Source organism: Lagopus leucura, unplaced genomic scaffold (assembly GCF_019238085.1).
Source record: "Lagopus leucura isolate 7727_CA_CO unplaced genomic scaffold, USGS_WTPT01 Super-Scaffold_100004, whole genome shotgun sequence".
Taxonomy (NCBI): domain Eukaryota; kingdom Metazoa; phylum Chordata; class Aves; order Galliformes; family Phasianidae; genus Lagopus; species Lagopus leucura.
Window position 1 is genome coordinate 38,203,815 of NW_024962264.1, and position 26,478 is coordinate 38,230,292.

General features: G+C 37.6%; 1 protein-coding gene across 6 annotated transcripts in view; it reads left to right on the forward strand.

Moving 5' to 3' along the window:
- Positions 1–26,478, forward strand: part of BMPR1B (bone morphogenetic protein receptor type 1B) — a 258,612-nt gene that overhangs the window by 203,890 nt on the left and 28,244 nt on the right. For all 6 annotated transcript variants that reach the window (XM_042872059.1, XM_042872062.1, XM_042872061.1 and 3 more), the window contains one exon: positions 22,484–22,639. In XM_042872059.1, coding sequence (XP_042727993.1) covers positions 22,484–22,639 — 156 coding nt within the window. The remainder of the gene's footprint in view (positions 1–22,483; positions 22,640–26,478) is intronic.

A 26,478-nucleotide genomic window follows, 5' to 3' on the forward strand; every position in this document is an offset into this window, starting at 1 on the left:
AAACATTGGTGAGCTGATCCATGTTTGCTGTAGGACAAACTGAGCAGTGGATAGCATCTGCTGCTATCAGAACAACTAGGAGAAACAAATTCTTTGGAGAGATGAGGAAAATATGGCAAATTTATATGCCAAATTTTCTAATGTATCTGTTTGGTAAATAATTCTTCGCAATTTTCCCTGGTATCTCTGGGTAATGCTTAACTTGTGGTACAGTGGGTATAAAGGAATTTTTCAGAGTGTGTAGCTTTTTTTCTTCTTCACGTAGTTTAAAAGGGTCTGAAAGAAGCACACACGCAAAAAAAAAGAAATCAGAGAAAGAATCTGTTTTACAGGACTTTATGGAATTGTGCAGGAAATACAGTGTTCAGGCAGAGTAACTTGATTGGGCTGGTTTCTTGTAAGTATGCCTGAAAAGCATGTTCTTTTCACTTTTAATTTGGAAATATTTTGGTTTGAGCTATTCTCATAGAAGTTTCTATATAAAGTAGATCTGGTCTTTGCTAGAAGTGTGCTGAGCCCCATTGTGCCACCAATGGGTAGAAAATGAATTTGCCTTTGGCAGGAACAAAAGCTCCTGAGAGTGCTAAGAGGGCACAGGTTTGCAGGGAAGGGAAAACGAAGTCTTAAAACACTTGATTAATATTATTGCTGAATCTGAAAACATTTTATTACTAGTAAAGGGAATTAGAAATATGATGCTAGAGCGCTGTTTTTCCTAATAAGATGTTTCTGAATGGTGTGAGGTTTTAAAGTCAGGGATTTTGACTTCTTCCCAAACCCTCCCTAATATTTCTCATTCATTGTTAAATGAGAAATCAAAAGAGATCCCATAAACCTATTACAGTGCATGCTGGACTTAGTTTTACATTCAATTTTAATGGCATAACTCAGTTTATTTTCAGTGGAGACTGAGGTCTAGGTGAGAAACAGGGGAATTACTGCAATACATAATTTTTTAATTGACTTTCCCTAACTGACAAAGAGAAAGCAACAGGAATTCAGTGCAAAGCCAGGATTTTGTTATCTATATTTAGTTTTTCTAAACAGGTTAAGATTTTAGATCACAGCTTGTACTGAAGATGTCAAAACAGAAATCACTGATTCTCTCTTCAAACATAGCCAGGTTTGGAATTTAATCAGGTCAATTTAATAACTCGCATCAACAGTGCTGTTGGGGATAAAACTGAAGAAGTGTGGATTTTTTTTGTTTTGTTTTGTTTTTTGTTTGTTTTTTGTTATGATGAGTATCACAGACTACTGAAACTGCAGCAGGCAGGATGTAGAATAAATTATAAAGTGTTAATTCTGTTATTTTTTATTTAACTCTTCCTTTTTTTGGATACTTTTGAACAGATACCAATGCCCTTTATGCTTTGGTGATTTATGATGTTTATGTTTATATGAGAACTTCTGATACTGGATAACAAATATGTGGTTGATTATACAGGAAAAAATATATATTTTCTCTCTGAGTACACTCTGGACTGTTCTAAACAGAAATTTCTTGAACTTATTATGTCAAATAAGTGTTAAAAGTTTGTTTTTGTTTGTTTTGAGGTTAAATGGATATTGTTTAGTACAAAAATAATGTGTATAATGTTAGCTTGATGCTGAGGTTTATATTTTCATTATGTTTGTAGTCAGGTTTTTTAAACTTCGATTTTAAACCAATTTCTGAGGTAAAACTAATGGGGTACTCTCCCTTATAATTCTTGCTACAACTCATAGAATGAAGTGTGTGCCTCAGAGCTCAGTTGCTAAGCAGGATCCTACAGCTGTAGCTTGTAATCAATTTAGCAAGAGTTATTCATAGTTTCTGCTGATTTTCTTCCTGGTGTTCTTGTATTTTGCTGTCTTTTTTTTTTTACATGTTATTTGTGTAAAATTACATGTAGGCATTGCATATAGTAGCCATACTATAGGAGGATGTGTAAATGGAGTATTCTAAATAAGTATTTTTTTAGAAAGATTTGCTAATTACTTAATTATAGTATATTTTGCAGAAGAATGTTATTAAAATTAACATACTGGTGTCACACACACTCATTGATTTTCTGCTGAATTCAGTTCCAAATCTTATAATTAATTTCCTTGTATGTACTAGTAACTGAAGGTGAAAAAATTTGTATCCTGTGCTGAATCAACTGGCCTTTTTCTATTTTTATTTTTAAAGAATTTTTTTTTTCTACAACCCAAGCATGGAGGTGAGTGAGACTGAATCTTTCATGTACACAGGTGGTACTTGTGTCCACTACCTTCAGTCCAAGGGGAAGTTACTTTGGAAAGGAAACTGGTATATAAATGTATGGACTCCTGCAAAAGGAATGCCTTCTATTTTATTATGTTGGTCCATGACATCAGAGGCAGATATTGGCAGTATGACAGCAGAGACTGACCCTTCCTGCCAATATCCCATTATATTTTGTTGCTGTGCAACAGATGACAACAGAGGGGCAGTCTCACAAAGTGGTGTCTGACATGGGCATGTTTATGAAGCAAAGGAGTGTTATTGAATTCTTCCATGTGGAAAAAACTGCATCTACTGCCATTCATTGATACTTACTGAACTTTTCTAGAGAACAAATAGTGGATGTGAGTTCAGTGACGTAGTAGGTGATGTGTCTCAGCAGTGGTGACAGAGGCCACGTTCTGGACAATCAAGCTGCTATCACACTATGAAAGGAAAAGTATCTCAGTCAGTTCATCCACATGAATCAGGAAGTTATGACCAGGGAACTATGTATGGAGCTGCATTTTCAATGCGTTGGAACTGATAGTGGCAACACTGGAATATCACAAATTTTGCACCAGGCAGTTTCCATGAATGCTCACACGGGAACAGGAAGAACACTGTGCAAGTTTTTTAGGAGCAATTGAACCAATACGAGGTTGGCGGTGACAGTTTCCTGGATCACACCATTACCAGTGATGACATGTGGTATCACCACTACAAGCAAGAGTTAAAACAGCAGTCCATGGAGTGCTAACATGAATTCCCCATCAAACAAAAAGTTCAAGCCACAGTCCTCGGTGGGTAAAGTGTGTCTTTTGGGATAGGAAAGGAGCGATCCTTGTGGATTTCCTGGAACCCATACAAATCATCACTGATCACTACATCATGATGTTAAGCTGAAGGCTTGAGCTTGCAGAGCCAGTCCAAGGAAGAAGACAGGCTTTCTCTTGCAACACAGTAATGCCAGGCCCCATACCAGTGTCTCGCTCTAATTACAAAAGGAAGAGGAGATTCTTTTATATATGTATACCTGACAGTGATTTTAAGACACAACAGTTCAAATCTTAGCCTGACTAGTTAATTATGAATCCTAGTTGCTTACGGAGATGGGGAAAGGAAGATGGGTGATAGAAAGGAGATAAGAAACAAAAGCAAGGACTCTTTGTAGAAAGCAAGAGAAATAGTCACCACCATGGCTCCAGAAGGTGTTTGTAGAGCCAGATGAAGACCTTCAGTAGTGATGGGTCATCGGAAGTTGTGTTGTTCAGTTGGCGACTCTCAACAGCAACAGAGCGACCTTTGAGTCTAGAAAAAAGAAGGATTCAGACAGGTTTGAAGACTTTGGAGCATGTACCTTGGCTGGACTGTCGTATTGCACCCACCAAATAGTCTGGATTTGGTGCCTTCTGACTAATATCGATTTGAAGTGAAGAAAGATGGACTGCATGGGCAACATATTCCTAGAGTGATGCTATCATAGCAGATGTGAATTGTTGTGTCACCTCTGTTGGTGCAGATTTTTACAAGTACAGCATGCAGGTTCTTGTTCATCACTGGCTTAAATGCATAGCTAATAGTGGTGATTATGTTGAAAAATAGTTTTTTGTAGCTGAGAATTTGCTGTATCAAGCAATGTTACTGTGCTCTCTGTACTTATTGTAGTTTCCACAGAAATCAATAGAAGGCATTACTTTCAGAACAACCCATGTAGAGTATTGCATGCCTGATAGTGAGTAAATTTTTATGATCATCACCATCATTCTAAAAAACACTTTTCAATTTACCCTTTTCATTCTCCATCTGTTTGGTGCTGCTGGTTGGCTGATCCAGTGCTGTTCCCACCCAGGAAAGGGTCATAGAAAATCATTCTAGTATTGCAGTGCTGAGTAGGGCATTCATTTAGAAATGATGCATGAAATAAGCAGCAGTAAGAAACACAAGTCGGCAGAAAGTAATTGCATATGACTTTATAGGAAAATAGTATTCCCTGTGCATATTTACAAAATATCCAAATGCTTTTTTTTTTGATCCTTCGTAAAGGTTGACCAGACCAATAATCAGACTGTGTAGCAAGGAAACAACCTCTTATTTGTCAAAGATTTGACCACCAACACATTCTTTACGAATTTTGCTATTTTGGAGAAGAAAGCTGGCTTGTTATTCTATTTTTTTACCCTATATTTGGCATCTATTCCCTTATATATTTTGATGGAAAATGTTGCACAATTCATGCATTTAGTTATGTTAGCAGTGTTATAGTGAGTTACAGTACATTACAGTAATGAAGAAGTTTAATTTTACATCTTTACCTAGCTATAAAATAAACTATTTTATACAAATGAAAAGCTGAAAGCTTGGGAAAATATTTTTCTTTCTCTCTGAAGTTACACAGCATCTCAGCTTGAAACACATATTTGCTATAGGCCCCTTGTTCTTATGACTTCAATTATTTTTAGAGATTGAATGGACCAAAGGGAGGAAAATTTCAACTGAATTTCCATCTTTTTAAAGGAGCTAAAGAGAAAAAGAATGATCTATTTTTGACTTTTTATTCATACCTGTGGACATAGTCACTATTGTGCAATTTCATATGAGATGTTGGGAAGATGTACACTATTCTGTTTTGCTGGCATTAGTTGCAGCTTCTCATCGGCTTTCATTGAGATTGAGGCTTCTAATCAAATTTTAATGGACTAATGGAAGCTCAGTAAACTTCAGATTGGATCTCATCTGAAATACGTAGTGTGGCAGCCTGTATTCTCCTATCCTTCTCTGTGAGAAGCGTACACAACCTCTCTCCCTCTTTTGTAAGGGAGGGCTGGCTGCAAGAAAAATAGAGTGAGTCTTACTTGAAAGTGGGAGCCCAAAGCTTTTTTTTCCCCACAGTAAATATATATAAGATTTGAATGTTTTGAGTCACTGCTGAATGCTTTTGAAATGCTTTGTGTCAGACAGTCACTACTATGGGGATTAGGCAGCAGTTATGGGAGTCTGCTGGTATTGCATACAGAAGCATACATATTGCATACAAACTCTGTGATTCTGACCATCATCCGTGCAAGACATTCCCTCCAGAAAGGTAAATATTATGCTTTCCTGCATACCAAGGTGGTATACTTAATATGGCATAATTTAAGCATAATTTATAGTCTGCGTCACTTGTGCTTTTAAAGGGTATGAAAATGGGACAGGGCTATAAAGGCTGACAAAAAAAAAAGGGGGGGGGGGTGCTGGATGGTTTAGACAAATATTTTAGGAAGTGAGGAGAAAAGTGAGAGAAAGGGGAAAAGATCAGGGACCTCGTCCAAGGATTCTTAGGAGAGAGAGGCTGGAAGAGTAATGAAGATATAAAGAAAGGCAGTTGAGAGAGAGAGAGACCAGGAGGATATTAACTGGGGGAAAGGAGTTATTGGAAAGAAGCTTATTTGGTTTATTTAAAAGAAAACTCCATGAAGAAAACAACAATAAAAACAAAATCAAAAGATGAAAAGATAGAAGTGCTTAAAATGAGAAATTATGGAAGAAGACAGAGTAATTTGAACAGTAAAGTACAGGAACAGTGTTTTATTTTAAATGATTTAAAACAAGCATGGCACTCAGATTTTCCTTGACAGAGTGGTAAGACGAGCACAAGGAATTTTTCTGTCTTTGGTTGGTGCCACGTGGATATCAGCAGCACACGTGCACTTTATATTATTGCAAGTTCCTTCTCTCTACAGTAGGGTCTGTAATTGAGCTGTCTGGAGGATTGAGTGGCTGTTTTTTTGCCTAGGGATGTCCTAGATGTGACCATTGCTTTGGCATGCTTCGTAAGTGTTCGCAGACAGTGATTTTCACTTAAGATATCACATAATGCACATCTTTCAAATGCATATGACGACAGTGTTATACCCCAGATTTATGTTCGTGGTTCACGTGTGACCACTGGCTTATTATAAGGACCACAGCTTTTGTACCTGCAGTGCTGATATTGACATTACCATATTGAATATTAGCTGTATTACCAGTATTGAATAATATCAGTATTTCAGAGATTTCATTTTCCCAGCAATTGTTTCAAACAGTTCCCCTGGTTTATTTATTTATGGTTTTGCTTCCTTCTAAAGAATCCCTATAAGCTTGCAGTGAACTGGCCAAAATGTGTTTCTACATGGCTTGCCTCCTCCATGTCTTTCACGTGCATTTCATTTTGCCTATGTCCTTTTTTGTAGCAATTGGGTACTTGTATGTTGAGCAGCAGGTGGAAGAATCAATGGGAATTAAAGCACTGTTTTTTCTACTGTTTTCCTAGGAGCAAGCAACTTACAGTCCAACTGGTTTTATCATTTCAGGATTGTTGTTAGACTGTCCTTACAATAGGCATATGCTCTCTGCCTGTCTCCTTTTTGTAGTTTATTATCCTGTGCTATATATGGGATTTCAGGCTATTCCAGAAAATCTGGGTATAGTGGGGAAAGAGAAAATCTCTATATGCTATCCTTGGGCCAATCCTTTAATAATGATTTTCATCTGCAAGCCAGGAGCACTATTGAAGAATAGTAATGTTTGCATCAATGATTCGCAGATAGCCAAGATGCATCACAGAGCATCTGGGATGAGGTTCAGTAATTAGGAGAATTAGTAGTTCTCACCTTGAGAAGAGAATCTACTTTCTTTTTAGCCTCATTATTATGTTATGCTCCATTGCAATATACCTGTGTGCAAGCTAGTTCTTTTTGATAGGCAAAAACATATTCAAATTTTTAAATTATTTTAATGGCAGTGGATATTCATATTAAGATAATTAAATTTGTGTGATCCTACTGAAGGCCAAAAGGATTTGTTTAGGGATGAATAGGAGGTCATTTCAGGAGCATGAGGAACCACAGGTCCAGGAGAACACCTGCTTTGGGAATATTGTCCAGCTAATTCACTTCAGCTTGCTTGCCAACTGGATGAGTCACCAATATAAATCTGTCAGACCCTGCTCGGAGAACAGTGCCTTTACTCTATATTTATTTACGGGAACATAACCTCTCTCTCTCTTAATCTCTGTGTCGTAGTCTTTAGGACATTACTACCATATGATGAAACTGAATATTTTTATTGAATCTATTGTGTAGTGCCAATGGACCTGAATAGGAGAAGTGATACCAGAGGTAAAATAAAAGGAGTTGCTTTTCTTCTTAGACAGGCGTAAGGGAGTTCAATATTACCAGAAAAACAGCTTTGAACAATGCTGATAAAGAAGAGGTTTAATGAGGTTGGGGTTGTTTGCGGAAAATTAGTCTGCATTAGGGTAATATTCCTCCAGGGAGCGTTTATAATGCCTGCAGGAATGTGGAGGGGAGGGATAGGATTTCAGCACAACCTCACAAGATTTCAGCTGCCAACACACTGTGCACCTGTGTGTTCCCCACTCTGACCCCTGAGCTGCCTTGAAAGGCGCTGGCATCTGTAAGCACAAGGAAAGATCAGGTTTTTAATTGTTGTGACCAAAAGAAAAAAAAAAAGTCCTTCTTTTTCTTGACTTAGAACACTTTTGCATTTTATGTCTTTGTAAAGGATATTGGAAACTATTTTGTGGGTGTGCTTTTCAGTGGTTTGGTGCCTTTTTTCTTTTTGATTCTATTAAATTATCTTAAAGATCTCATAGAGATACAGCCAAATGAATAATACTCACTAAAAAAAATAATAATAAAGGGTTAGTTGGCAAGACTCAGGAAAATAATTTCATACTCTGTTGCTTATCTGGGTAAGAATGTTCTCCCTAGCAAGTGTGGATTCAGGCATGACAGGTTTAGCGTTTATCACACTCTCAGAAGTCTTTGATAGCATCTGATTTTCAAACTGTAGCGATGCGGAGGTGAACTTTAAATATTGTTCTACAAAGATTTCTACTTTATAATGCTATACTTCAACATTGATATCTCTGGTAGTAACTTGTGAACTCTGAGTGATTGTAGTCTGCATCACTTGGAATTAACTGTTTTGTAATTACATTTTGATTTGTGTTGCTTTCTCAGATATTGCAGAGTGGTTAGGTTATACTGCTTATGAACTTTCATGTCACTAATTTTGTGGTAGAAAATTATGCTTACTAAATGCACACATTTTCCTTTTTGGAATTTAAAGTCGCTCAGTTTGGCATCTGTAGCTTATTTCTTGCAATCTTGTTAATTGAGTAGCTTTTCTGTTTATCTTCAAATGTAGATAAATGGCTTTCAGAGCAGTGTTTATAGCTTAATAGTTCCTGAAATAAGAGTCAACATTATCTCTGAGACTCTACCAGTCATAACTAATGATCCCTCTGCTTACACTGTTGAGCAAGTAAGGAGACACTGAACCCAGCCGAGAGCAAGGGCCCTGTGCTATGGGAGGATAGTTTGCGTGTGATGGCGCCTAGCAGACAAGGCTTTCATGGCTCACGAGTGTTAATTGGAAACCCAAATTTGTCCTCAGCCACCTCTAACCTATCATTGAACTGTCCTACAAATACAGATTGTATTGTAACTTATCCCGCGGGTAAGTTAACAGCATGTAGCAGTCTTGTTTCTCTCATCATTTAAAATAAATAGTATCCCTTTGCTCTTAGATTTGCTTCAGTTTTGTCCATCAGAGCACATTTTGCCACATAAAATCTCTGCAGAAATTGGGGATATTTTTAATGTTCCAAACATCACTGGCAGTGAGCCTAAAGGAGGCATTATTGAGGGCCAGAGGAAGATGAGAAAATAATTTGGCAGCTGGCAATTACTGCATTTTGTGCTGTAGCATTTTTTATGACATTTTAATGTATTAATGAAAGTAAAATACCTTTTTTTTTTCCCCCATACATTTTCCTGACAATTCCCTTGGCATGGTTCCTGAATGTAGTAAAGTGGTAGCCTTTCCATTATGATAGAGTTAAGTGCATGCTTCAGGAGAAAAAAAAAAAAAAGAGAGAGAAAAAAAGGAGTAGATTTAACACTCATAGGAAACGCTGTATTTCTATTATCTCTGGAACAAAATTTGAAATGGGAATAATAAAGCAACAATGCCTCTAGGCTTTGAGCATTAATGTTCTTCTATATTTCTGCCATCTTCTCCATATGGTCTTTGACCTGAGTTCTTTTACTTGAAAAAAAAGTATTTACTGTAAGTTGCAGATACTGGCAGTGTAAGGTGAATATCTGTTTGAAGAGTTCCAGCTTGGACAAGGTTCTAGTTTCAGATAAGCAATCCAGCAGCAAGCTTTTGCTTGCTTTAGATCAATTTTTGCTGATGACACGCAAAGCAGTCTCCATAACTAGTTCCTAGTCTCTACAGCTATCTAGTCCACTGTTTTGAAAAGCTAATTCAGTATAAAGATGTAGGTGTGTGACCAGTTGTAAAATAAACTGCAGAATTTATTCCTACTTAAAGACATTGTTATCAATCTTGCTTATTCTTCAGCTTCCATTTTTTTCACATTTTTTTTTAAACGTGCTTTGCACATTGTATTGAATGTTCGTATGTAAAGATGTGTGGATAACACAGAGTGAGAGCACTTGGCCTAGAATTTGAAAAAATCAGAGTTAAGTTCCTGTTCCTTTACACAGTGGTACAACCACTGAATTTCTTTTTCTCGATCTTTACTTGATTTCCAACATCAGGTAATTTGTTGTTTAACTCTGGTTCTTGGATTTGAGGAGCCTGGGCTGCTGGTTGAAGTTTTCCCATCCCATTTTGTCCCACCTTCCCCTGTCAAAAAGGCTGGCTGACTTCCTCCAGGCTCCAGCTGAAGCAAAAGTGAGCATTGTGCAGAGCTTTTTCCTTGTAAAGGCTGGGCTCACATGTGAAGTGGAACTGAGCTGGGGGCTAACCAGATGAATAAATCTGTGACTTGGGGGTCACCATTCCCTGGCTCTAAAATGAAATGTCACTTTGGAGTGTGTGTGGTGGCAGTAGGGGTGAGAAAGAAAGGCTGCTTTGCATTATTTTGATTCATTTTGACTTGCCACATTCAATATAAACTGTATGAAATGTTAAGCAAATTGGCTTTGTAGTTCATCTCAGCGTCTGAATTCATCCTCATCTTAGGAGAACTCTGAAAGCATGGAAGATGAGACCAAAACATGGGGGATACCTCCTCCTTCCTTCTCACATAGTTACCTAGAACATGGTAACAATAATAATTTAAAAAAGAGCACAAAATGACAAGACAAGGCAACAAATGGGAAGCCCTTGCAGCTAAACAGAAGTGTGACTGTGGCTATCAGGAGCACTACCAGGGAGTTCAAGGAATTTCATGCTGGACTGTGTCGTGTCCCGTCATTGCATTGGCAGAGTGTTGTAAGTCATGTGTCTTTTACACGTGGTGCTTGTGATCTCATTGGCAGAGATCAGTAGTTCTCTAAAGCAGAGTTGCAGCAGGAACGCACAAAACACTGTGGAGCAGGAAAGATTCAAATGTTACCTCTGGTAACAGAGGGTTGTCTGCAAGTATTGAGTAATTTGAAGAAAGTGCAGTAAAGGATGCTTTAAAAAAGAAAACAGGGTATTTATAAGGGTAATATACATATATATTTTTGAAAATGGAAACTTGAAGCCACTGGGCTATTTTGATGTTGATGTTGTTAAAGTCTTATTCCTTACGTTCTCTTCTATACATCAGATTGAATATTCAAATGCCTAAGTTTGATTGTCACATTAAGAATTGTACTGCTTTCCCTCAACATTCTAACGAGGGAGCCCTTCTGTAGTAAATGAGTTGAAAATCTGGATAGTTCCAAATTAGCTTTGAACATTTTCTCATAAGAATATAGTTCTTCTAAAACATACATTTTGCCTGAATAAAATAAACTTAATGTCCTTATTTAGAAATAATCTCATTGGTAAACAAAAACAGCGGTAAACATTCAACAAGAAATCAGATACATAATTTCCCAGTACACCAATTCCTTTTATTTTCATTAGCAGTTTGCAAACTTGGAATTAGATTAGGTAATGATGGAGTAGAAATTAAAGTATCATTTTGTGGAGAAAAGCATTTAAGTAGAAAATGCTATGAGGATATTTTCAATGCAGCATCAACATGTTTGCAGCTTAATATCAAAAAGAAAAAAGCTGATTAGAAACCCTAACTTTCGGTCAACTATAACAATTACATATGAGCTTGGAAATGGTAGATGTTATGTGTGTTGTATGGAGGAGGTATAGGATATTAAATGACCGGGTTATCTGGAATAAATGTTTGCTATAAGATTTCATTGTGTTACAATCTAACTATATTCAATACTGTGACTTTTTTTTTTTTAATTTAAATAAATAATACTGTTTTATTAAACGCCTCTGCAGATTATAATTACAGGGTATTTCAAGTACTGGTTAATCTTGAAGACAAGCATCAGGACAATTTATTATTCTAAACTGTTGTGCCTCTACCTTGGAATTAAAAACTTCCCAAAATCTTTGCTATCTTTCCAACAGGGGACCACATTTTCCTCCTCTTTGCACATAGTTTTTATTAAGTTTCCTATCTTGTTGTTGTTGTTGCTGTTATATGCTCTGAAAAGCTGTGTGGCATGGCAGAGGTTTGAAGACCTCTTTGGTGGCTTTTTCTATTAAAAAAAAATAAAAATAAAAAATCCTTGGTTGTAGGCCATGTATTTTAATTAAACTATCATTTGCTCTCTGTCACTGTTTTTTATTTTGCCCAAAAGGTAAATCACAGGAAACAGAGAAACCATCAAAACTTTCTCTCAGATGTGCCGATTGGAAGCCTTGTGTTGGTCTGGATACATGGGAGCCAGGGTACAGAGGTATATCCCTGGCACAAGTAGACAAACTTTAAAAGGAGCTGGGGAGCAAAAAGGGAGTTCCAGTGTGTGTTTCACATCCTAACCTTGGAAGCTGAGTGTAGCCATCTGGAAGTAGTTACAAATTCTGTATTGCTCAGTATCTCTATTTGTAAGTCCAGGATTTTCTTTTTCTTTCACCTTTCTTCTGTCATATCCTATGCAGCCTGAAAAATTCTTTGTACTTGGCTGAAATAGCATTGTTTGCCAGCTTACAATCAAAGGGAAGGCTGAGGAAAACAGCTGAGTTCTATTAGGCAGGAGCAGCCTGGACTGCATTTCTTTGCTGCTGAATAACACATCACAGGTGCAGGATTAGCACAGCACGCTGCTGTGTTTCCTAGCTGAGCTGTGTGCTGCCTCTTCACATGACTCTCATCTTTGGAGAATCTGGTGATGATGTAGCATGCCCAAGGAAACTGCCTGTAAGTAGATAGCTTAGCTTTACAGCTCACAAAGCACTTATCTCCCGCCTGCCACGTCCCCCCCCCATCTATTTCTTAAGAGCACTTCAAGGAAGCATTAAAAAAATATAAAAAGAGGGACAGCCTGATGCTTGCTGAGTTTTTCACCACTCTACAGCTGTGGTGTGTGAGGGCACTTAGAGTTTGGAGTTCACCTCATACCCTTCTGGGAGGTCGTACTGCAAGCTTCCTCAAATGCTTTGCAGGTGCTCTTTTATTAACAAGAAATGGTAGATTTCCAGAAAAAATACTGCAGCTAAAACAAAAGATTTCCCGTTCTCCTTTTGGTAAGGAAGAAGAGACTTTTAGAAGACCTGTTACTTGGTATTCAGCCTGACAGTTTAAAATGAAATGTGCTTGAACATGCTTTCATATTAGTCTTTGCTTTGGAAGTTAATTTAAAAGTGCTTTAGTAATTTTATTAATGACCATTTTGATGCCTGGTTTGTGTTTTGAATATGAGTTACAGAGCTAGGACTGGGGTTAGCCTTAGCAATAGATACCTTTCTGTCTGATTTTAAAGCTACGGTGGAAATGTATGCATATGTCAATAATGCTTATTGAAAAGTTGTATCTGTCCTATGCATCTTAAACATTGATTAATAGAAAAAATACCAAAATAAGAAACAATTGTATTTTCTTTTTTTAAAGCTTGTTTCATCACTGTTTTTGGGTGGCTGACTGCTGAAAAAGGCTAGTTTTACATTTGTCCAGAATTGTTTCTTGTTTCAAAATGTAGTTGTATGGGTCTTAACTTTTATTCAAGTTACTGTGCATGAGAGATACAAGTTATAAGGACATTTGCAATGAACTTTTGGTCCTTAGACATATCCATGTACCTTTGTTAAAGAACGAGCCAGCCAAACCCTGTGTGGTTTAGAGCACAATCCCTGTCTTCCAGAGGTGAGCGTTGCCTGGCTGATGCCTTGGTAGTAGTGCCATTGGTGCCGTGTGGCACACACAAATGAGCTCAGCATATGCTTCTAAGTGTTCAGGCAGGGAAATGCTTTTAGGCTGCTCAAACATTTCAGGAAACCCCTAGTACTTACATCTGTGGTTGGAACTGATTGTCATTATTTTGAATTTTGGTTTGCAGTAGAGATGCTTTCCTCCTCCCTAATTTGTTTGAATTATTTGTTCTCTCTCAAGTGAATAAATCAGTGGCACTTTCTGTTGCATCCAGCTATATCTGCAGAAAACAAGTTTTGTACCTTAGCCCTCTTTTCCAAACACAAAGATTTTCTTCATTGCTCAAGCCCCCATTCATGTGTGTAGCTAAGGCAACAGCAGCAGCAGTCAATTCAGTTCACTCTCTACTTTGGCAGCTGAACAGCGTAGGAATTTATCCCTCCACTTGTTCAATTACTTCTAATATTGCCTGGCCTGGTGACTTGGCAGGGTAGCATTTGCCTCGGGGAAAAAAAAGTCTTGCTGATGCTTCAGTGCTTCATTCAGCAGCATTGAGTTGGTCAGTGTATAGTAACCACATGTGATTTAGGGGGTATTGATGGCATTCACACATGAAAAATGATCAAAAGGTACCATTGCTTACCCCAGATACAGAGTAACCTGTCCTTCTGGCAGATGGATGGGCACTTGTGGGAAATCAGTGTGAAGTGGATGACTTGGGAAGCATTTGTGATGAGCTAATAAATAAAAGAAGTTGAAAGAAAATCATATAGAATTATACTTCCATTTTTGGAACAGATCTCTTCAGTTTTTTTATAAATGATCTGGATGCGGGATTTGAATGCAAAGTGAGTTTGCAGATGATACTAAATTGGGTGGAGCTGTTGACTGCCCCAGGGGTAGAGAGGCCTTGAAGAGAGATTAATTAGTGGGCTGGGTGATAGAGAAAAGTTTCTTTGCTTAAAGACTGGTCGGTCACTGGAACATGCTCCTCAGTGCAGTGGCCTGAGCTGACAGAGTTCAAGAAGTGTTTGGACAAAGCTCCCAGGTATTGAGTTTGAGTTTTGAGTGGTTCTGCATGGAGCCAGGTGTTGCACTCAATGATCCTTTTGGGTCCACTCAAACTCAGGATATTCTGTAATATTGTAGGAATATTTAGTTTCAAAATGTTGCTCAAGACCAACATCAAGTCCAATCATCAGCTTGACTTAGTGAGTTCCATCACTAAAACATTTTCATTCGAAATGCCATCAAAAATATCGCATGCTTATGCAATAAGATATATAACAGCTCTCTCTTATTCTTGTGAATTCTGCATTCTTTAATTTTCTAAGGGAAGTCAGAAGGAATAATTCCTATACAGTGAAGTTGAAACAGAAGCTTGGGAAATACAAAGTAGATTTCTCTTCATGCTTCTCTGAAGGTATGTCATACAGCCAAAGCATGTCTGTCAGAAGGGCACTGGCTTCTGTGAGCATGGCATGGGCATGTGCTCTTACATTTTAATGTATGGCTGCAGTCTTTGATGTTGGGATAGAAGGACAGGCTGATATTTTTATATTCCAGCCACTGTGTTCATCTTGACTGCTGGGAGTGGTGGTCTTGGGTCTCTTTTCTTTTGAAAAGGGAACACAAGTGGTGATGATTTAATAAATGTATCTAAGAAAGCCATGGGGTCAAGGCTGTCTCTTGCTGCTTCTCTTAAATGCTTCTCATTGTCTTAATGTCTCAGTCAATCATAATATCATCTGAAATAAGAAATAGTGCTTGTCAATTGCAATCTTTGATACCTTCTTAAAGATCAGATAGCAAAGCATAATTCAGTAGCATCGGATTGTATTGCTTCCTTTTTTATTTTTTCTTGCTAGTTCAGGGAAGTTTCAAAATTGCTTGCAGTGATAGTGGAAAAATAGAAATAACTGGGTTTGGTCTGTGACAGGAATCTTCCTATCTCTCTTTGCATGAAAAGCTGCTAAATGGAGGAGTGACACAAACTGAATGCTGTCTGCAGTTTGAAAGCCGGATTACATGTTTCACATCTCTGTCTTTGAGCCTTCATTACCAGTTTTCATCAGGTGATGCCCATAAATAGTAAACAGGGTTATGCAGCTGAGGGTTGGTTGGAGTAGTTTTATGAGTTTTGACTACATTAGCTAAACAGTTTCCCAAGATGTTCTTAAGGAAAAAATGAAAGAGAACTCTGGTTCATAAAAGGATGAGAGATGAAAACACCTGTCATTCAAAGAAGCTGCTTCAGTGGTTTCAATGAAATAGTTTGTTTTTTGTTGTTTGTTTGTTTGTTTGTTTGTTTTTGGAAGAAAAACCATGAGTTTGGTGGAGACATGAGGGAATCATTTAGCATGCCTTTGTAAGCTATTATTCATTACTTTATTTTCCATTTAAAATTATCCTGTAAACTAAACATAGGCATTCAGTATAAAGCCAATTGATAAAAGAAGTAATATAAAGAAATGCCAGCTTAGCGAACTTGGATTTCTGAAGCGAGACTGATGTGCATTGGAAATAAATATCTCGGATTATTTTTAGTACCTTAAAGGTACTAAATGCTATTGGGAAAATAGAACAGACCTGCTCTAGCTGCACCTGCATCTGTTCTGAATTTTTTTTTTCAATTGGTGATAATGCATTATGACGAAATCACGCGGAAGGTTAAGTCAAGTGAGTTAGATCCACAGCCCATTCTGAGAATGACTAACTTTTGCATTTGTAAAATATCTGTCTTAGTGTTCTAGTTTTATTACCTGTTATCCTCATATATGCCTCAAACAGTAGAGCTTTTGCACAGATGCCTATCTGTATTGAATTTGAGAATAACACAGTTCAGAAAAGCATAATGATAGATCTAGTTCGTGGAGCCTGTAGTTTGGCTGTGTATAATGTGGTTCTTAAAGAGGTCAGAAAAAAAGGAAAATATTTTGAGGGTGATGTGAAATACTTTTTCATTCATATCCTCAAATGTTAAAAAAAGTGATTTAAGTTTAAAAAGCTGCTTCTTCTAAAGAAACATTTACAGATGGAACCAGATGATGATCAACAGTAGAACTCTGAGGTGTTTGGAGTTCTAGAAAATTACAACAGCTATAGCTTAGATTTTTCTCTGTCAAGAAATCTACTTTGTGTGAACTTTCTTTTGGAAATTTGAAAAAATCTTATTGTGCTTTTCCCTCCTCCTCCCTCCCCCCAGCTGTTGGTATAGTATCTACAGTTATGAGAAGAGAGCCAATGGATTCTCATTTTTTCCAAATGAAAAATGAGACATTAACTGGATAGCAGAAATGAGAGGAAACCTGGAAAAAGTAACACTCAATCAAACTGTGATGTAATGGCGGACAGCAAATTACATGGGAGTTTTCCATGGGTTATGACACCATAGAAGCCTTTGCATTTTTAAGTTGAAAGTAATATGACTTGAATTTAAGTATTAATTTGGAGAGTCTTGTCACAGTGGTTTTGTCACAGCCTATTAGATTCCTTGCTGAACTTCACTAATTTAGCTTATAACATGGAGTATGATCAAGAAGGTTTAAATAGACTTTGTGGGAGAAGGATGCTTTTCTTGTTCAAATCAAATGCAAAAGCATTTTCTGAAAAATAAACCTATTTTCTAAACTAGTACTTTTTTTTTTTTTTTTAAGATACATTGACTTAATATTATATCTAACCGTAGTCCACTTATTTGCATCATGAGTGAATGCAAAAGCATCCCAAATTTTCAACCACAAAGATGAGAAATAGAGAAGTGAGAAGGTTCTCCATGCTTTGGTGAACAGCAGCTCCAACATGGCTGTGGAATGAAGCAAATCATACAAGATAAGCTCAACAGTGCTACTTTTCTGTCAGTATGGCAGCTTTCTGTAATGGATGAGTGTCAGGGTAAAGATATTTTCAGCCATTGTTTGATGCCATTCTTAATTGGAGCTCATTAATGCCATACAGTTGTCCGCTGAAAAGCAAAGCATGGTTATTTTTATTTTTCTGGTGTTTTATGCCAGAGTGTGTTCACTGTGGTTTTGGATCAAATGAGCAGATCTTGGTATGTGACTTTTGCTTGAATTTTATGTCAGCTTTGACTATCCAATGAAGAGAAACTGTCATGATCCTTTTTTCCTTCTTTATAAATTGATTGTCACCAATAAAAAATGCTTTACTTTTACCTCTTGACTATTTTACACAGTGGATCAGGCTGACTTAGGAGGTTTAATTTATTTCAGCTTCTTTAACCATGCTGTGTTTTCATTGCTGACTATTTGCCAAAAAATATCCCATGGAAATTCTTTTATCTGATGACTGTGAAGTGCAGTGAGTTAGCAGTTAGTTATTTCCCTTTCTCTTAAAACAATTGTGTCAGTGGTGTAACACTGGCTTGGTGGGATGTCATCAGGCTGTAGTTTATGATGTAGCATGGGAAACTCCAACATAGTCTTGTATGATAGTTTCATATTTTAATAAAAGAATGATTTGATGAGAAGCCTGCTGAACATGTAGGGCAATGCAGGCTATAGATAAAGTAAGCTTGTGGCTTAATGAAAATTCTATCAATTTGACTAACTTTGCCGCCTTTTAATCAAAGATAGATTTAGAAGATTTTCTTTAATTCTTATTCAAATGCTTTTGTGTATTTAATGTACATAATTTCCAGCACAAAGAAGCAGTTGAAAGGGCTCTTCAGTAACACGCAAAGCTTCCTTGGTAAACATCTGAATCATCAAACAAAACGCTGTCAGTGGATGCTGTAGCCAGCTGTTATTGGCATGGGAAAATATGAATGGATGGTACTCTGATTTTATGAGGCTTTGAATACTCTATCTAGAGAGAGGAGTGAACACGCTCTTTGATTTTTCTTTTTTTCTTCTTATACTAGTTTGTCCCTTAATATCTCTTTTAATAAGAAGTAAGTCTGACTTTTTCTCCTGGCAAAGAATATAGAAGATCTGCTTTTTCACTGGATGGCTAGCACATAAATCACATGGTTGTGGCACAGAAGTCAATCTATCAAGGTAGCTATTACTAATTATTCATCCTCAGGGAACAGTGTGGCTTAAGATTTGGACTCCAGTAACAGTACAGAGCTTTTCACCTCGTGCATTACTGGGTTTGTTGAATCAGAGTAGTGCCCAAAAGTCATTACCATCTGATGGCTGTGGGCCGGTGTGAAATGAGTTATTGGGCTTTATCCAGATTCTAGTGGAGGAATTCCTGTCCAAATCACATAACTATGGCTATAGTTGGCAAGGGCTGGAGTGCTTACTGGCAGCCAAAGCAGAACTCTAGGACTGACTTCATGTCAGAAGATGCACTCCCTATATGGAACTTATGCTCTTACATGGGTAAATGCAAAGAAGCTAAAAGAGGTGGTTTTCATTTTGTGTGTAAGGTATCACAACCTTATAGACTGCATTTAAAAAGTAAAATATGTCTCATTCTGACTGTTAATTCACTGGGTAATGCAATCACTTTTCTATCTTTAGAAAGAAGATAGAAAAACGAACTGAAAAACAGAAACAGTTTGACACATAGAAAGGGAGAATTCAATACTTAAAAGTGAAGTGCTAGTGATTTGATTACCTTTGATTATCTTTGATTACCATGAAATCCAGGAATAATGGGAATCAAAATAGAACATTTCTAAGAATGTTTATTTGTTAACATGAGGGTTTAGACTAGATACTGTAGTCATTCCAGTAGTCACCCAGGCTATACAGAAAAAATCAGGCACACCTGGGCACACAACCTTCTTTTTCATTCATAAGAATGAATCACAACACAGTTGAGTAGTTGTAGTTGTACAGATGGAAATCTTTCATAAACAGCATTCCCAGTAGACTAAGAACTGTAGAGGGCAACTGCCTGTTCTTGTGGTGGAAGGTACTTTGTACATCCTGATGAAATTCTGAGGGCAAGCTGAGAAGGCCAACTGAATTTGATGAAGAAGTACAGGACTGCAGATGACCTATTGCTTGCATTAATGGCACTTGAATATAGCCCTTGGGGAGCACTTTCAAAGCCCAAAAGATTTCTAATTGCTAGACAGAGCCAGGTCTGCATGATCAGCATGTGCTTGTTACAATCCAGCAGCAAAGGCAAGAATAACAGACCTAGTCATCTGAACTTTGACACCTGAAATAAGGAAGAACTTGCTGTCAAACAATAGAAAGCTCATATTGTGATAGGGTTCATCCTACACACTTTATATTTTAAGGGTGGGAAATTGTGATAATCTTTCTGCTCTGAAGTCAGGCAGGCATAGAATTCAAAAGACCAAGCAGAAACTCAACTTTGACCAGAAGATTTCTTTAATGTAAGGTGAAATATCTGAATTTCAGAGGCAAGAGATTTTTTTAAGCTAGGTCCCTGGAAATTAAGGCCTGGGAGGAACAAGAGAATAGAGTGAGAAGGATTTTCTTTTGAAAATAAGAGTCTAAGAATATGAGATTCTTTTATTTGTATTTGGTTGTATACATTGGGCACTGAACTGCAATGGTTTTCTGCTACTTTTGACCCTGTGCATGAGTTGAAAGCAAAATCTTAGATTATCCCCTATTTCACACTCTTAGAAAATGTAGCTTTGAATGCCAGCTTGCCTAGTCCTGTGTTTTCTAGAAGGATGTTACACCTCCAAACAACCACCTGTTGCTTTAATGTTACTTTAGATTTCAGATTTTAGTTTAGCAGCTCTTGTCTTTTATTTAAAAAATATTTTAAAAGTACACACAGGTCTAGGAATGTAAGCTATTTACAGCAAGTTCTGCAGCTCTTTTTGAGCTTATTCTTACTGAATGATGGACACAGACTGTATTGGGGTCTTATTTATTGAAAAAGGATTTGACCTATCGTTGTATGTATCATGAGGTAGATATTTAGTTATTCAGTCTCCTTCACATACATGAAAAAACTTTTTTTTTTTTTTAAGTGGTAGATATAAAATGCTTTCATTTTTTCACTCTTCCTTTGCTGAGGAAAGATCCCTAATGGAATTGCAGATGCTTATAGAAAAAAACACAGAAATGTTACACAGAGCATAGAATTTCACTCAGTTACCTCATGAGTAAGCAGGTCACGTTGTTGCCTCATGAGCTTGAAATTTGAAAATTCTTGACAGGAATATTAATAATATAACATTCCCCATTCACTGTAAGAATACAGGCAATCTGCTTACTGGAAGAACTTATTTAATAAACTCTAAGCCTGTGACCCAGGGACCAAATCTCTGTTGATGTTAATTTGTTGTACACATCAACTACATCAGCTACATATCAAAACATCATAAATATGTTATGAGAAACAAAATGCTTTTTTGCATCTTTTTCCTTAAACACTTTCTGTATTTTAAATGATAGCAATGAGCAAATGATCAGACAAGTGAACCAAACCATTACATTCTAATTTTCTACTTTTTAATAGTTATTAAAAATATTAGTCTTCAACAGCCAGTTGCGTCATGAAGGCAATATCTTGATGCTGAGCACAAGGATTACAAGCACAGAGTTTGCTTTATAATGAGTTTTATGGTTTGGCTTTCAGAAAATGTGAGCTAATCAAAACCTTCAGTTGGTTTCAATGGGATTTGTAGGTACTGAACAAATTTGATGATCAAGCTCTTTTTCATAGATGTTATAATTTGATCTGGTGAATGGTTGTAATTCATTTGTCATCATAATATGCAAAGAGTGAAAGGGCTGTAATCTTAAAAAAAAAAATTGTTTAAATAACACTTTTCTCACACAAAGTCTCATTTTCCTCAGTGTTTCCTCAGTTTCCTCAGCTTTTTTCCCCAATTTGCTAGGGTATTCCCCAATTTGCTCAATTGAAGATGAGAGCATATCTGACAGCTGTTGCCAGTGTCTGTATGAGTGCAGGCAATTCCTACCATGCCCTTTGCCTGCTTTTGCTCCAGCCTTACACTATCTCAGGATATTTCAGCCTGTTATCAGTCCTTGCTTGCCATCCCACTCCCAAAGCAGCTACTTATTCCTATCCCCTCTGCCTGTTTGCCCACCCCTTCTTTCACTAGGGATTCAAGGAGGATGGCGTTTTCTTTCAGCTCCGCAATATATCAGTCCTGGTGTTGGAAATTTGGGAAGGATTTCAATTAGAGACAAAGAAGCAGTCAATCAAAACAATAATAATAATGCCAATTGTTCCTGAAGATTTAACAGTAGATCAAGAATTTCAAGCCTGATCTACTGCTCTGCTGGAGACAGCTGTTCATAAATGACCCTTTAGTTAAGATTCTTTACAGGGAAGCACCAGGAAAGTGAGAAACTGCCTACTGAAGCTTTTCATGCTGATCTCATTTTTGTCTTTGAAAATTAAAATATTCACAAGCACTGAAAGCTGATATTTATGAGAAGAATTGGGGTAGGGGGAAGAATGAATTGCTTAAGCAACTCCTAGTCCATCATCAGCATCTCCAGCTGTACTGCAGCAGCCTCATGGAGATTCAGTATTCTGATTTTTTAGAAGTAATCATCTCCATGTATTTCTGCTCATTTTAGGGTGTGTTCTTGCATTTCACATTGTTTACAATATTTTATATGGAAAAACGAGGAAAGTTTTTATAAGTAGCCTTTATACCATTCAGTGACAGGAAGTTCTGTTGAACTTGAGAGAGCATCACTTTGTTAGATCCTTTCCGAATTATACACATGTTCAGTTCTGCCTTCAGAGCTGTAAATCCCAGTCTGTGTTACAGAGTTCAATGGATGAAGATGTGTTCCAATTACAAAGAGAAACAAAGTGCAAAGGTGCAATCAAGGATCTGAGCTATGCAATGCAATAGAAGGAAAACTGCACTGCGCAGTATGTAAAATCCCAGCTCTTATTTGGAACACTGGCAGCAGCTGAACTTGAACATCAGCACCTTTAATTTAAGGACATGGAGGCTGAGTGAGCCTCAAACAGCACACCACAGCAACTAGTGACTTCTAAAGAAAATTCTTCTGTAGCAAATTACTGTTCAAATAACTCAAATTTTGATGTGAAGGAATACTTTAAAGCCTCCATTTCATGTCTTGCAATCCTGCCTAAATATTTTTTCCTCTTCCTTGATTTCTTGCTAGTTTTCTGGACAAGATGCCCTTGCTAAGCTCCAGCAAGTTGAGCGTGGAGAGCAGAAAAGAAGATGGTGAAGGCACAGTGCCGGCCCCTCCACAGAAGAAGCTGTCATGTCAGTGCCACCACCATTGTCCTGAGGACTCAGTCAACAGCACCTGCAGGTTCGTGGAGCATCTATCTGGTGGTAAAACATGAGAAAACCTGTTTGTGATGTCTCTGCAGTCTCAAGTTGGGTGTTCTTGTTTGAGCAGTAATTGGTAAAGGAGTTGTTTAGAAATTAGCTGGTTTTTTTACATAGATGTCAGCTACATATCTATATTTTCTTTTTATAGTATTTACATCTTTCAAGCTTTAGATAAATACTTGTGTTAATTCTTTTTATATATGATATATTCTGAATGTAGTAGTTTGTTTTTAAAGGGTGCATGCGATTGATGAGAGGAGACTTATTGAAAATATTTTGAAGTGTCTATAAATGCTCATAAATTTATAATTAATCTTCATAAATTTCATTTATCATAAAAAACCTACTCTTTTGTATGTGTTTTTACAGAAGTGTTTTGTAGGTTGATAAGACAACTTGTTTCATGGTAGAAGACTTTTCTTCTCTTGAGATGAAGTGTTAAATACTTTTTTAATGTTAACTGTACTCCCACAGTCTTTCTGCAGGCACTGGTTAGAGTACTTATTAATAGAGTAAACTTATTTGGGTTGGATTCTGCTTTTCCCAGAGGTCCTAACTCCCTAAGATGGACATATGCTGTGCCTTGGAGGCTCAGCATTGACACTGCAGATACAGCAGAGTGGACCAGTGGCACCTGCAGTGGAAGCACACTGCTCTTCCCCCACTCTGACTTTTTTCACAGGGTACTCCTGCAGCAAACACATGAACTATTGCTGCTGAATTAGGGTGCTGATCTGACATCCCTCTTGGCTTGAGATGAATGCACAGTTTGTCTTTGCAGTCATGGAGGGGTGAACTCTTCATCTGCTTCACATAAATATCAACTTTTTTATTCTGCTTCCTTAAAACCAAGTAAAATACTGGAGATACTGCTCTGGTTTAGTGGAGTTGTGCAACTGCAGGAAACATCAAAGCAGGACACAAATATGAGCTCACCTGGATGAGCCAGTGGTGTATGCAGTTATTTTTCAGGTGAGACCATCTAACATTGTGTCAGTGCTGACTAGATCTTCCAGGCAGCATGTTAAGAAGATAGACAAGGAAAAACCCAATGTTGTTGAAGACAAATTGCTATTTCTTGGGATTTATGAGTGTTGTTCTGTAGCTTGACTTGGTTCAGCTCAGCCTGCAGTTTCACACAGAGGTGTATGGCAGTTTTTGATGACAGCTGTAAATACTACTTCCCCCTTTCAACCTTCTTTCTTCAAACCCATATATAGCTAGAAGTCAGACCTAACTGCTCTCAAATGGCAGTCCATTTAAAAAAAGCAATAAAAATTCCCTCTGAGATCAGTTTGCAGATCTCCTGCAGCATGAATCAGTTTTCCTGTTCCTGCCCAGCAAGAGCCACTGCTTTCACATATGCTGCCTTGCATGCATCAACAGGAAAGATGCAGAAGATTTGAATCCATTAATTATGAAGCATAAGAGGACTCATGTTAAGGAACTGACTCATTGAACAATTTATACGCTAACTTTGGGTGCACTGTTGCATTTTTTATCCACTCTTTCCCATCCTATGCTGTTACCTGAGCACTATCCAACTTGCCCAATGAACAACAATATAGTTGCTGAAGAGTTTAGACAAATTTAAAATTAAAAATTTAGATTATTTGAAATTAAATACCTTACCTTTGTGGTTTACCAGCAATAATCCTTTTCAGGATAGTGATCGTGGCCATAGCTCCCCTTACCTTGATATGAGAGCTGCAGTGAGGTCAAAGGACAACAAAGCATACAACATGCCTTGTCTTCTCTGCACCTGCTTAACTGTGTCAATCTTTTGCTTCATAAATTCCTTATGCTTAGCTGGAATTAAGGATGAAAAGTGAAAAGGGACCTTACAGTGACAAGGAAGTTCTAAGCCTAACATTCCAGTATCTGGCTTTCAAAAGATTTGGCCAAGCCCAGTCAGGTGAGCTGGGATTATGAGTTTCCCCATGCTGTGAGCAGGGATTTTGAGTTTCCCCATGCTTTGAGAGATTTCTACTAGTCAGCCTGTAACTTTCATGCTTCGTGCTATCCTGAATGACTATTGGCACAGTTTGAAAGGGCTCAGGAATTTTCATTTAACTTCACTCTGAAGAAAATTACACCATATTGAAATTCAAATATTATTTATTGTGCTGCGTTTGTCTGAAGAAGAAATAAACTGTTCAAATTAAAAGTTATTGCATTAATTATCCTCTTCCCTCAGATATAGTCACTAAAAGCTTTCAATATTTGATAAGAATTGAACTCTGCTGGCAGCTCTGTCAGTCTGTTAAGATTTGAGCTGTACTGGAGTCTGCAGGGCTCTGAGCTACATTGATTCAGAGCATCGTGCACTGTTCCCACTGAGGCTTCCACAAGAGCAGAGGAGCTTTTTGTGTGCCCAGGAGCAAGGAGTGCTCCCAAAGTTCAATGGAAAAGCAATTCCAGCTGTGGCTAAATTAGAAGCCCTGGAATAAAAGAGGCAGTTCCACCAGAGTCACTAATAGAAATCTCTTACAAATAGCAGTCTGCCATCCCTGCTGAAGTTTTTGGTCTGCTACCACAAATATTTATGTATCAGGACACACATACTGAGCAGATAAGCAGTACCCTGAATGTTTATGAAAAAATGAGGACATCTGGTGGCCATTTAAAGTTCTTTCTGTAATTGTATTTTTTTTTTCAATTTGAAATAAATATTCTTAAGCCACATCTGTGTCAAATCTTTGATCAGCCTTCTGTGTTTCTATACAGAACTACCCTTTCTCTGTATTTTTTCAACTTACGTGCAATAGTTCTTTAGGAAACTATCAATGATACCACAGCTGCAAATGCACGTTATTTTATCATAAACAAATCAGTAGCTCTAGCTTGAAGAGCATTCTTTAAAATGGTTCAATCCATGAGCACATAAGTTTTGAAAGACTCATTAGAGGGACATTTCATCAAGAGTCAGTGATGGGGAGCAATGAAAGGACAGTGCTATGTGTGGTAGACCAAGCGAGGCGCAGAGGGTGATACTGGCGCTAGCTGTTGCCTTACCCACTAACACCCTGTTCCCCTCACTGTACCTAAACACACTTGGCAGATCTAGATCTATTGATAGCTGTGCCAAGGGGCCTGCTAGTTGTAGGCTGGAGCAGCAGCAGGAGAGGGAACTAGAGATAGGCACTCGCTCACCATAGATTGGAAGGGATGTAGTGCTTAAACCTGAGGTCAAGCAGAGCTCCTGGGCAGAACGTGTGGTTGGGTGGTGTGAGGATACCACTCGGGGTAATTAAAACTCATTAGTGCACTTGAGGCCCTCATGATTAAGGTCTTTGTAAAAGTTTCATGGTTCTTTGCTTGTAAAGGGTGTGCTAGCCTGTGGTGTGTTGGAACTTCATTCTTTTGAACATCTGTGCAGTTCATAAAAGGCTTTCAATAAAGAAGCTCAGTGCTGCTTTGAAACAACCAGGACCTCATTTTACTGTTCCATTTTATGTTTTGTACAGGCAAAATGAGTGTGTGGGCAGTTGTGTCTAGTCAAAATTAGTTGCATATTTTTAAAAGTATTGTTAGATTTAATTGGCTATCAGTGTAATGGGATTGCAATAAAGGCAGAGCTGATTAGGTTCCTGGTTGTATTCTCTTTACATTTATAAATAAATGCTGACAGTTTTAGGGATCAGGGTGATAGAATTTAATTTCTTATGGTTTCTGCCCAACTGTGTCTTAAGGTAGCATTGGTTATCTAACGCAATAAAATAATTAAGTTGCTTTCTCAGCATTGCCAGAGGTGATAATTCACCTGACCTGATTTTCTTTTCATTTTCATGTTCTCTGGATAATGGGATTGAATTT